Source organism: Lampetra fluviatilis, chromosome 16 (genome assembly GCF_964198595.1).
Source record: "Lampetra fluviatilis chromosome 16, kcLamFluv1.1, whole genome shotgun sequence".
Taxonomy (NCBI): domain Eukaryota; kingdom Metazoa; phylum Chordata; class Hyperoartia; order Petromyzontiformes; family Petromyzontidae; genus Lampetra; species Lampetra fluviatilis.
In genome coordinates this window covers 13,413,168-13,426,412 of record NC_136290.1, presented here as the reverse complement: position 1 = coordinate 13,426,412, position 13,245 = coordinate 13,413,168, and the positions used below count along the sequence as shown (strand labels likewise).

Here is a 13,245-nt window from a genome sequence, read left to right as displayed (position 1 = left end):
GTTGTGGCTTGGCTCTCCAACACACCGGTTAGTGCTGTACTAGTGACGAATTGGCCACGTTCTGTTTACGTAACAACCCTTACTAGTTGGCTGTGTTGGGTGGTGGCGGGTTTAACGACACATTTATATATTTACGCGATCTAACCAAAAACACCTGTATTATGAATAATAATAGAAACCAGAGCTATTTACGTAACTTTGTAACCGTTGTAGCTGTTGGCTGCGTATCCTGTGATACTGTTGTCATATAAACAAAGCCCTGTGGTCAGTGTTAACATTTCCTAAAACTCGGCGCTGGTACAAAAAAAAAGTTATGAAGAGATACAATCGCCGTACTACGGTTATCAGCGCACTCCACTTGCAATCCAAAGGGTAGCCGGTTCGATTCTATCACCTGGCGCGGAAATTGAAACAACAGGGGCCAAGTTTTTTTTTCTGTTTAAATGCCCTCCTGCAGCGTCTGTCTACGCAGCGGTGCGAACGGATCCAGCCACCGTTTCGTTTGTGAGGTGCAGGCGGCGTGTGGGTGAGGCAAAGCGTGGGTAACTGACACGTATTTCAAGACGTCCGTGCCAGCGTGGAAGAGTAGGCCAAATATCCCATTGACATGAACTCTCTAGAGTGGAGCTCCTTCCGACAGCAGTGGCGTGAGGAAGCAACGTGCAGGGCTACGCCTTTTTCCATTGACGACGGTTTAATTCGTATTTCTAGGTTTTTTCGGTAAAGTCACGTAGGTAAAAAATTAATAAAAGTTAAATAAAAATAAAATAAAACTTGATACAGCTATCGTGCTGTGACGGTTGTATCTGAAGACGGAAGCTTGTGTTGCCTCCGAAACGTCGTGATTTTTATTTTATTTTTATTTTACTTTTATTCATTAAAAAATTTTACCCACGTGACTTTACCGAAAAAACATAAGAATACGAATCCTTGCAGTCACGAAAGCTTCAAATCTAGGTTTAATTCGTGTTGATTTTAACAATCCTCCCCGTTCAGCTGCGGGTTTTCTCTCCGCACATTCGACCGCACGCTCAGCGCAATCGACGAGCGGCGACCCTCGTGGCACAGCGGGCGCGAGACTCGGCGAGGCTTCGCTCCCGCCTCGGGGTGAAGTTGGAGAAACGACGCAATAATTTAATAAATAAATAAATCGCTACTTCGGCCGCCCCCCCCCCCCCGGAGATTGCCTTCGCCCCCATTGGCCCGGACCGCCTGTACCATTTGCGGTGGTGGTGGTAGGGGGGGCTCTGAATAATTAATAGGGCCCAGGGATGTTGTCTACACGCCACAAAACCACTCCTTTTCGGTGTCACTCACAACAACAACGACGACGAGAGAGAGAGAAGAAATAAAAGCGCATGGGAACGGCGTTGTTATTAACCTCCTCGCAGTCACCTCTCGGAGGTACGGACCTTCACCAATGCACCCCGCGTGGCAATATATTTATAGTGCAACGGGTTTATCTCTAAAATATACATTTGGGTGGCCGCGCCAAATGGGGTTGAGGTATTCCCATTGTGTTGTCCCCTCGTCCTTGTTAAGGTTAGAGATGTATGCGTGTTATTTATTTATATACAATGTCTATACAAAATTTCATATTCCCTCCCCCCCCGTTATTTTTCTCTCGCTAAGTATAAAGCTTCCCCCCCGCCCGCCCGCCCCTGCTGTGGAGTAAAATCAGAATTGTAAATGGACATCCCTGAAATTCACAAATCTCCGTGGGTGGCCTGATTGGCCAATTTGTAAAACATGTTCATTGAAATGCCCTTCCGTTGCTGCCCAGTTAAGGCGCATCCCCCTCGCTCTCACCGTCTCTCTCTCTCTCCCCTCTCTCTCTGTCTCTCACACCCACCCAACATGCACTTTATTCGTTATGTCATTTTAAACTCCTATTATGTGCGCTCTCGTAAATGCCCCGCGTGATTGCGCGCGCCCTTGCTGAGCTGGGGCTGAGGCTGCGTGAACATTAACGTGAACATGAACGTGAACATGAACGTGAACATTAACGCTCAGTCGCTCTTGCCGCTGCCATCGCTGCCAGACACAGATGGTCAAGTGGGCTTTACTTGGTAAAATAAAAGTTTCGTTTCATTTTGATGGTTTATTTTGTTTACGTTATGTGCTTACCTTTCCGATACTTTGCACTCCTATCGTGTTGTTGTGTTGTTTGTTGTTTGTTGTTGTAACGTTCTAACCCGCCCCGACTGGGTATCTGTGAAAAAGCGCTTTACAGCTCATCGGATTCCTCCTGCATGAATGCATATTTTGATTCTAATTTATGCAGAATCGATAGGAAGTGCGTGCTTTGTGTGCGCTGTGGTTGGGGAGCGGTTAGCGCCCCGCCAACCACCCGTCGACTTGGGATTGATTCCCGCTCACGGCGAATATCCGTAACGAATGTTTGAACGGGTTTGGGTTACCCCTAGGTCGACTCAGCCTTACATGTAGCCCTGGTGCGGTGTGTAAACAAACAACGTCGGCAGTCAAAGGCGAGCGAGCGGACGTGGTTTTGGCCACTCCACCCCATCGTGCAACGCGTCCACCTGGACAGGTGCTCGCTGATAGCACTTGCCCCAGCAGTCTGGATGTCTATCCGGGGGATCTTTGTCGTTGGTTGTGACGATGACGCAAGTGGTGGTGACGATGGTCGTCTCACTGATGAAGATGAGGGTGATGGTAGTGGTGGTGGTGTCAATGATGTTGGTTGTGTTCTTGCCATCAACACATCCATCATCATTGCCATCACCACCTCTACAATCCTCATCATAATAATCGTCACCAATACCATCTGGATCACCACGATCAGCGCCACCACCATCTCTTGTTTCTTTGGTGGTGGTGGTGGTGGTGGCGGCGATGATAGTGGTGGCGCAGATGGTATTTATAAAGATGATGATGATGGTGGTGGTGATGATGATGGCATTGATGATGGTTGTGTTGATGACAAGTTGACCGATATATTTTGTTAACATTTCGTTGGCCGAGGTTCGCCTAACTCCTCGTCGCCACGTGGGGTGGGCAAGCATCCCGACAACCCAGGGGTAGGGGCCGATGCAACAAAAAAAAGAAGACGCGGCGTCAGTTGATTTCTTTGTCATCGGTCGCGAGATCCTTCAGATGGTGGTGACGTCGGGAGCCAGATTCGCTGCTCCCCATCGCGACTGCTAATGAGGTCAGGGCAGCCCCCGGTGGCACATCCTGAGCCGCGGAGATTAAAAGATGAGAATGATAAATAAATCAACACACGGAGAAAATGCATCCGTACACAAATTCGTGCGCGGAAAATGTCACGGCCACGGAACAAGCTACGCACCATGTGAAGTCGTATGTGTGACCCGGGCCGCCTTTGTCTTTCTCCCGCGATGCTGATGTTTATACACCCGCACCGGGGCACTCATTTGAGGCTGAGTCGACGTTGGGGGGGGGGAGGGGGGAGTCCCAGGACCGGTTCGAATGCACACACAAAGACAAAGATTCACCATATAGCCTGTAACAGTGTTAGGGTAAGTGCCATTAGCGAGCACCGATGAACAGCATTTAAACAACAAACAATAGAGTGACGTCGCCCCAGTGTTTGTGCCAGGCTAGGTGCACCTTGAGGCCATGTGAAATGTCGAGGGCTCCGTGGAAGGTCACGGGATAGACCCATGTCTTCTGAGTTAAAGCGCAAATGTATACACAACACACACACAATTTACCCATCTGTATAATCATACATTTGTTCGTGTGTCTGTCCGTCTGTAACGCACCGGGATGACGTGACGCGACATTGAGGAGAGGTTGAGGGGAGGGATGGATGACCTCAGAGACGCGGAGGGAGCAAATGGGTGTGATGGCGTCATGATACCGTAGGTGGTTAGGAGGAGAGGGATGATGACGTCACTTTACACTGGGGAGATGATATGTCATGACGTCACGCAACACGAGTGAGGTGGAGGAGTGGGAGTGATGACGTTGGAGTAGCGGTTCGAGGGGGAGTGATGACGTCACAAGGCATTTGGGTGATGCGGGTAGAGAGTTAATTAATTTCAATTTATTTTCGGTACATTATCTACAAAAAATTCCATATATCCGTGTGAAATCATCAGTTTATGAAATCATCAAAGTCTCTACAGATTCGCCATTCTTTTACCGCGGAAATTCCGCGGATTCCTGCAGGTATATATCCACAATCTACATCAAATACATGTTCTTCAGAAATCTATAATTTCTTTCGACTTAATGTTTTCCGCCCCAAATTCACGACGCACTGTATAACCAGGGCGAATATTTCAGCCGGGCCTGAAAGCTCTATCTGAACCCGGTACACCACATCCAGTATCCACCATCTCATTTCGGCTGTGGCTCGCAGTCACGTGCCACCCACGATCAGTCAGATAGCCACGCGGAGAAGAGACAGCGAGTACATTTATAGCATGCAAGGTCACAAGGCATTGTTGCTAACGAACGCGGCGAGTTTTGATTGTAGCTTATGTGATACAGACACGCGCACATGATTCGTACATTGGTGTGTATCATCTCAACCGGTTACAATGTTTTTTTTTTAATAGAGATTCCACCGCGTTGCCTATCACAAAGAGCTTCATAGCTCATCGGATTCCTCGGGTATAAATACATATTTCTGATTTTTATTCGGACATCTGGCCAAATACGCGCCCGTCTGCTTTCACAGCGGATTTCAAAGATTCCGCGGCGAGTGCGCCGACATCGTGATCAAAGTAAGAATAATAATTATGATTAAATAACGCAATTACCAGAAAATCACCTAATTGGGAAACGCACATCAGCAATCGTCAACCTCTTCTCCCATACTGCCTTCTAAAACACCCAGCGCAGAAGATGCCTCGTTTTTTTTTATCTTCCACAAAGTTCACGGTCCGCCCTAAATCGCATCCACTGCACAAACCATGGTGTCACATGCGCATACCTGGTGATGCACACATGTAAAACCCTTAAACATCTCCAGTCTGCGACTGTGGTCATCCAGAACAGAGACAGTACGACATATAACGACGCAATAACCGATCCACAAACACGAAGAAGAGACATCACAGTGATAGACTCCGCAGCTCGTGACGACGTTATCTGTATTGACCACCTGCATGTGAAATTGTAGCTGTTGCTCAGCCGTACGAACGAAGACGACCGTGAAATCCTCGCAGGACCCTCCTCAAGAGAGTCGTGAGAATCGGTGAGACTTTCCAGAGTGGTGCTCTTCGCCAGCTACCTGGCAATCTGAGTTCGTTCCCCGGTCACGGTTAACATCGCTCGTGGGCCCTTCCCCCTGTTCGCCAGCCCACATTGACCGGCGTCGTGAAGTATGGCAAAACGACCCCCCGTGGCCGACACGGGATGGGGAGGCCTTCATCCAGCGGTGGATTGATAAAAATCGGCTGTTAATGATAATGACAAAAGTATTACTTCTCCCGGAGTTTTGGGTTGCTTTAAAAAAAAACTACGAATGGACTGAGACATCGTTCCCGAATGCTGATAGGCGGACGGACTGAAATAGCCGAAAGCCATATTCTAGTAGGAGGAGGTGGAGACCCTCTTTTTCTCGAACGACTTCACGGAACACAGCTCCCTCCGAGTGCCTTGTCTTAAAATCCGCAATTCGAAAGGCACATGGCACACAGCGTTACGACGATGAAATCACCCACGCTGGAGCAACGCTGCTGTTGCTGCTGCCACTGCTGCTGCTGACGCCATTGCTGCTGTTGCTGCCACTGCTGCCGCTGCTGCAACTGCTGCCGTTGCTGCCACTGCTGCTGCCACTGCTGCTGCTGCCGCCACTACTGCTGTTGCTGCTGCTGCTTCTGTCACTGCAGCTGTTGCTGCCACTGCTGATGCCACTCCTGTTGCTGCTGCCACTCCTGCTGCTGACACTGCTGCTGCTTCTGCCACTGCTGCTGCTGCCACTGCTGCCGCTGTTGCCACTGCTGCCACTGCTGCCACTGCTGCTGCCACTGTTGCTGCTGCCACTGCTGCTTCTGCCACTGCTGCCGCTGTTGCCACTGCTGCTGTTGCTGCTTCTGCTGCTGCTATTTCTGCCGCTGCTGCTGCTGCCACTGTTGCTGCTGCCACTGCTGCTTCTGCCACTGCTGCCGCTGTTGCCACTGCTGCTGTTGCTACTTCTGCTGCTGCTATTTCTGCCGCTGCTGCTGCTGCTGCCACTATTGCTGCTGCCACTGCTGCTGCTGCCACTGCTGCTGCTGCCACTGCTGCTGCTGCCACTGCTGCTGCTGCCACTGCTGCTTCCGCTGCTCTTCTCGGCTCCCGCAGGAGACCGGCTTCAGCGAGCGGCGTCTTAAATTTGGCTTAACGAGACAGCGCGCATCGTAGGGCTACGTCCCCCAACACTTAGCCCAACCTCCCCGCTCCGTCTTCAAGGCGCGCACACGCACACGCGCGGAATCGCTTCATCTCGGCGCGACGATGACGGGGTAGCGGGGGGGTCGCGTCTCGCTTGATTCGCGTTCTCTCGCCGCCGTCGCCGCAACAGCCGAGCAGAGGGAGAGGTCTCGAACGCATCGCCATCATTCTCGGCGTCGCTTTGTCGAGGTCGCGCGGTCGACAATCACGGCTGCAATGTGACCGCGAGGACCATGGTGATGATGATGATGATGGGTGTTCGGACGCGTTTTTGTCTCGTAGTATAAATTAACAATTACGACTGCATGATGATTCTGATGAGAATGATCACGGTGGTGATGATGATGATGATGGTTATTTGCAATGTTGTTTGTTTAGTCGGATAGTTCACAAGCAATGGTGATGAACGATTCCTTTTTTTAATGAATATTTTCCGTGTCACTGGTAGACAAGAGTTGGTGGCACGTGACCAGTTATAATCATTATGATGAAAATATATTTGCAGTGTCATTTCTAAGTCACATTGGTAACCATCACAACTACAATACCATGATGATGATAATGATGATGATGAATCTTTTATTAATAACAGACAATGGTTGTATCGTTTTAATTATTATTTCCCAGCAGAGACGCTCAAAAATTGTTAGTGGGTCGGTGTTATTTTTAAAATGAGAAGTGGGTAGCGTTTAATTAGTACAGCCCAACACACTAACATGATTAGCGGTCCCTCATCAATTAGTACATTTTAAATAACATGTACATTTTAATAATTGGTAGGCAAAAGTTGGGTGAGGGCGGGGGGGGGCACCCATGACCGGCCCCTAGTAGCACTCCTTGCCAACTGATGTTAGCCGTCGCAGGTGATCAAACTCATGTTACCGAGGTCATAGTGCAGTGCGCTAACCACTGCGCCACCGCTCCCTCCGCACGCTACATTTTAAAGTCTATGTTAAACGAACAAAAAAGATCTGCGAACATTTAAATTACCACATTTTGTATCATGGGCTGCTTATTAATACAACGTTCATGGAATGTTAGTGCCCAAGACAAAACTGAGAACTATACAAAAAAATTATGCAAATTTTCCATTCGGATTAGTTCACGGTTCTCAAATATCATCCATCAGCACCACTCCCTCTTCTCCGTTATCCGATCGCCACGACTCGTGACATTCACGGAAGCCTTCGCGCGTTCTTTTGAACCCCCCTCCCCAATTATCCGCGATCATCGACAAACCTAATTTTCCCCCCAAACGCATAAGCAGAGTCCCAAAAAAAAAAAAATCATCGCCGACTAATCCCCCTCGGGACGACAGAATCTGCGATACTGGATCCCGGGCGCACCACGACAGATACTTGTAGTGCTCCCGCACTGCGCGTCCTTCCGTCCGTCCGTCCGTCCGTTTATTTTTCCGCCATAAATTTGCGGACGTTAATTTAGGCGACACAGCCGAGAGGTAACGGCTCATTTGCCGTTCGGCGCCGTCTCACTCCGAGACGGCCCCTCGCTGAGACGCAGGCGCCCTGCGGGTGACGCGCGCTCAGGACGCGTTCCGGCGGCGGCGAGAATAAGGAGGAGGAGGTGGAGGAGGTAGTGTGGGCGGCGGGGGAAGACGAAACGACGTCATAAATATTGAATAGCGTACGCCGAGAAATCGTGCTCATCACGGTCGTAGAAGGGAACGGCTCGTTACTGCGCGGCGCGCGCTCGGGGAGACACTGGGCCGGGCTGGGCGGGGTGGGGGGGCGAGGGGGGGGGGGTAGAGGGGGAGAGGGGGCGGGGGTCTTTAAAAAAATGCGATCGCATGCAATTGGCCGTACGTACGTATGTTGATCTTCTCTCGCACCGTACGTGGACAAGCGTGCTAATCGGAGACGGGACGATTCGTCGTTTTCGAGAGTGACCCGCATCATGAAAATGACAGAAAGGAACAAAACAAACATCACCACAGATAGAACTGGCTAAGGTAAAGGTGCAGCCCTGAAATGACTCAGTGCTGGTGGAAGGGACCGCCACTAAATTGGAGCCCCTCTAGAGGGTATTTGTCCTCCTTTTCCACGCTCCTCCGAGTCGATTAATCGACAAAAATGTTAAATCCACTAATTTCTTTTTTAAATTGTCGATTAATCTTGGCGTCGTTAAAAAAAATTGGTGGCCGCTCCTGCTGCCACCCTGCCTGGTGAAGGCAGGAAACCCCCCTAGGAGCCACGCCTCAGGCGTGACGCGGCCGACGATGCGCGATGCCGTCACCAAGCTCTGTCCGTCCCGTCACCTCCCGTCCAGCGGCACACGTGGCAACAGCGGCGACCTTTTCTTTCCCAGCTTACTTCTGCAATTTCCGGCGTGTGGGACGACAACCGAACTGATCAGCAGCAGAGGAGAGAACCACAGCTTCCTTAAATAATTGGAGAACCCAGCTGTAATAAATAAATAAATATTACAACCAGAGACACCTGCCACGCCGCTTAAATTTGACGATAACGCCGGAAACCGCCGCTCGCCTATTAGGGCGAACCTTCCGCGCCGTCGAATCGCGCTTCGCCGTGCACTAACCCTCACCCGCCCCGGGGGGTCGGGGGTCAGAGGTCACCGCGCGATAGAACCGGCACGCTGGAGTCCCCCCGCGGAGGTCACGTCGCTGCGATGGAAGCGGCACCGCGCGCTCATATCGACCCCTTCGGCGGAAGTGAATGACGGGCGCGCTGATGCGGTGGCGGTGGTGGGGTGGTTGGAAACTGATTGCCCCGCAGAGCGAACCTAACCTGCATCATCGTTCCACCTCGTCCACAGCGAGGACGGCCGCCTCCTCCTCCTTCCTCCTCCTCGAAGCGGCCCGCTAACGACGTCTCTGCCCCGTCGCTGCTGGCCATCTCAGCCGCACTAATCGAGTACCAGAGGAGGGATATTCTCAGCACGGTGGTTCTCGTTTTGAGCGCGCTCGCTGTCACTGCTGTCGCTGCGAGCGTTTCTCTACGTTCGGTCGACGAGGCGGCTGTGATTGTGGGGTGCGCGTGCTAACGTGCGATGATCCTTCCCTACGATAACCCTTCTGCGGCCTTCAGTAAGGCCGATCTCCGTGAATACGAAGGCGGCGGTTTCAGTTTGTAACCACGTCGTATTTACCAACAATTTTTTTTTCACATCCTCACGTTGGTCCACCCAAAAAATATCGCGATCGGATTGCTCGACAAATTGCACGGCTGCTTTGTTTGGTTTTATTTGTTGAAGCACGCGTGGATGGCTTCTCGGCGAGAAGACGCTAACGGTTGTGACGTTTTGGCAGCGGCCAGTCCCTTTCCCCCCCCCCGTTCCCTTCCAGGGCCCCACGGAGGGTTCCGAATGCGTAATAAACATCGACAGGCGAACACAGAGCGAGCTGTCTGTGCGCTCTCAACAAACATCGCAACAATGTTGTCACTCTGCCCGTCGCCTGGGGAAGGGGAGGGTGGGCAAGTGATGGACGATCACCCCCTGATCCCCTCGATCCCTCGATCCCTTGATCCCTCGATCCCGCTCGGTGGCTGGGGTAGAGCGAGCCAGATGTAAATTGGCCGAGAAAATTTCGAAGCACGAAATAGAGGCACGTGGCACGAGCCTATCTGTGACGAAATCGTCTGATCTCGGAAGCTCAGCAAGGGGTTGAGCCTGTTTAGTAGCTGCCTTGGAAAGCCAGGTGTGGTTGGATCCGGGATTCAATGTGATGGAGCAAATGGCAGGATAGCAACGGATCGGTGAATCCATCCGTGTGGATCGTTTGAGTTACCCGCTCGTTGTGAGTGACAGATCTCTGGTTTTCCTCCACGTGAAGCCAAACGGCCATGAACGGTGTGGGCCAAACCTCGGTGAGGTTCTTTTGGATAAATAAATTAAATCTATAGAATGTATTATTATCATTGTTATAATATTAAGCGTGGGCTCCACCCTTAATATTGCCCCACCGTACTTCGGTATCAAGTGAATAAAAACACGAAGGCATAAAATAAATAAACACTTCAAAATATAAATGCACCAAATCACATTTACATGAAACCTGGGAACAAATCTACATTATGCACACAGAACCGACATACATACGCAAATAGATACATGTATGCATAGGTACGCGTATACACACGTATGCATATTCATAGGCATGGCTAGGAAACACATGCACTGCTGTATGTAACACACTGACACCCATGCAACACACTGACATCCATGCAACACACTGACATCCATGCAACACACTGACACCCATGCAACACACTGACACCCATGCAACACACTGACATCCATGCAACACACTGACATCCATGCAACACACTGACACCCATGCAACACACTGACATCCATGCAACACACTGACACCCATGCAACACACTGACACCCATGCAACACACTGACACCCATGCAACACACTGACACCCATGCAACACACTGACACCCATGCAACACACTGACACCCATGCAACACACTTGCGTACGATATCATAATAATTCTAACAACAATGTAGCGCACGCGATATTCAATGTCATCATTATCGCGGCAAGGCACTCATCACAAATGAAAGAGCTTCGTTGCTCAGGCTCAGTCTGCGGGTGTTCCACCGTTGCTGGGGGCCAATGTTGCCGTACAAACCCAGTTGAGTAATTTGCGGGTGAATATTTTTTCAAAATTTTGACAAATTTACACCACGACGCCGGCACACAACTGCCTACTCTCGAGTGACGTCCGGCATCTTTGAGTGTAAATTTTCACGGTTAATGCACCCGCAGTACGAATCCGGGTGGCCTGCCGGATCTCTGCGACAAGCGGCGAACCGCGCTGCCGCTGGGCCACGTGAAAGGCTGGCGGCGAATGATCAACGCATAGTGGCGTCACTATGTGGACCACGGTTTGAGATGTAGACTCACATGGAGATGCATTGACTTGCAAAGACACCCATAGACTAGCATTGAGACGTGGTCCTACATAGACGCCACTTCTTCCGTTTGGAGGGCTGTTGATCGGCAATGTTTATTTGTTCGTGTGGAAGTTGGTGAGTGAGCGAATGAATGTCTCAAATGCTACCGGTGAATTTTCAAAAGCGTTCAGTGGCGTCACTATGTGGGCCTCGGATTGAGATAGAGGTCCACGTGGAGAGTTATCGACTTACGTAGAGACCCACTCATAACTAACATGTAGGACCAAATTATTTAACGGCGCTACGGGGGCGAGATGATAACTACCTCACTTCGGTATTCAGGGGATCGTGGGTTCGATCCCGACCCTGTATAATTGGAGTTTGCACGTTCCCCCCGTGGTCGCGTGGATTTTAGTTTAAACTTGCGTTTCGAGTATTTGGCTGCTATAGATTTCCACGTGATAAGCCACTTCATTGAGCTATCATTTGTAATGACCAGGTCGCTTCTGTAAAAGAGCTATACAGCTCAGTGTGGCGTTACCTGGCAAAATAAAATTCAAAAGTTTAAATAGGTTTAGTTTTTCAACGGAGATGCCTTCTGGAGCAGCCTCGTGGTGAACATCTGACGAATCCGCCGGCGAAATGACCGCAGCGGGCAGCGGAGTCGCCGCGTGCTCCACGCCGCGAGGTCGGTGACCACGAGTCGCACTGCGGGACCGTCCTTCGTTTCTCATCGGTGGAGAGGGGGGAGGAGGAGGGGGGTGGGGGGTGGAGGGTGGAGGGGGGAGGGGGGCGGGGGTGGAGGAGGGAGGGGGGTGGAGGGGGGCGAGAGGGAGGGAGGAGAGATGCCCGCATCTGCCGCGCGGTGTCCTCACCAATGTTTGCCGGGTGAATTGAAACTCGGGGAGGTTATCGGCCGCGCGCGCGCGCGCGCCGAAGACCGCGGATGGGTGCGGGGGGCATCGGCGGAGGAGTGGCACGCGGGGCGCGCGCCGCTCGGCGCCCGCGATCGGCCCTTTGAGCCGCGGCTTTAATTAAATCCCGCGGTCACTCCCCAGCGGGAGGTCTTCGTCGTTCAGCGTGGCCATGGCTCTGGCTCGAAGTGAGCGGAGATGTGAGTGCGATGAGATGATGATGATGGTTGTGGTGGTTTGGGAAATGATGATGATGGTGGTGGTGGTGGGGAGTGGTGGTGCAGTGGTTAGCGCGCACCGCGCTATGAAACTGGCTATCTGGGTTAGGTTCACGCTCATGGCTGATATCAGTGGAGAATTATATCTAAACCAGTTCCGAGCCTCCCCTATGCCGACTCGGCCTTAAATGGGTACCTGGTAAGGAGGATAAATATCAACACTGGGGAGACGAAGACATTTGAGCGTGGAACTGACCACACCTCCCCAGTAGCATTTGCCTCAACGAGCTATAAATCAATATGGGGGATCTTTGCCTTTAGAGATGATGATGACAGTAGTGGTGGTGGTGGTGGAAAATATGCAGAACATTTTATAATCATTAGCAACAGCAGCTGCTGATGATTATGGTGGTGGTAGTGGTGGTGATGGAAATGATGATAGTTATATTAATTGTGATCGTGATGGCAAATACGGAACAACACCATCATCATTATCACCATCATCATCACCATCAATAGGTGACTAATAACAATAATTCCGATAACAGAATGAAATCCCTCTCTATATATGGGGCTCCCAGGGGCAGATGGCAACAGCGAAGATGAATGACTATGTTGATGAGCCCTAACGTGGGCGAAACCCATCTACAGCTATGTCGATTTGCCACATTTTTTCAAAACCCTTTGAGCTGGGGGTCAATCTGAACGACAAAAGGGCCACACGTTTAGTTGAGCTGGTTGGCTGGATAAAGCGGAGAGCTTATGTACATGTCGGTCGCTGTGTCTATTCGTGGAGTTATTTTTTTTCAGCCTGCGTGGATAAAGTTTATGTTGTGATGGGGCTTTCTCATCAAT

At 50.8% G+C, this 13,245-nt stretch overlaps 1 protein-coding gene across 7 annotated transcripts in view; it reads left to right on the top strand.

Annotated features, from left to right (window-relative positions):
• LOC144936573 (CUGBP Elav-like family member 1) overlaps positions 1-13,245 on the top strand; it is a 253,380-nt gene that overhangs the window by 89,530 nt on the left and 150,605 nt on the right. For 3 of the 7 annotated variants that reach the window (XM_078863788.1, XM_078863789.1, XM_078863786.1), the window contains exon 1: positions 1,308-1,404. The exons of 2 other annotated variants lie outside the window; for them this stretch is intronic. In XM_078863788.1, the coding sequence (XP_078719914.1) occupies positions 1,359-1,404 (46 nt within the window). In that variant the 5' untranslated portion in view covers positions 1,308-1,358. Of the gene's footprint in view, positions 1-1,306; positions 1,405-13,245 lie in introns of those variants that run through there. 2 more of the 7 variants (XM_078863792.1, XM_078863787.1) reach the window with 1 other exon arrangement.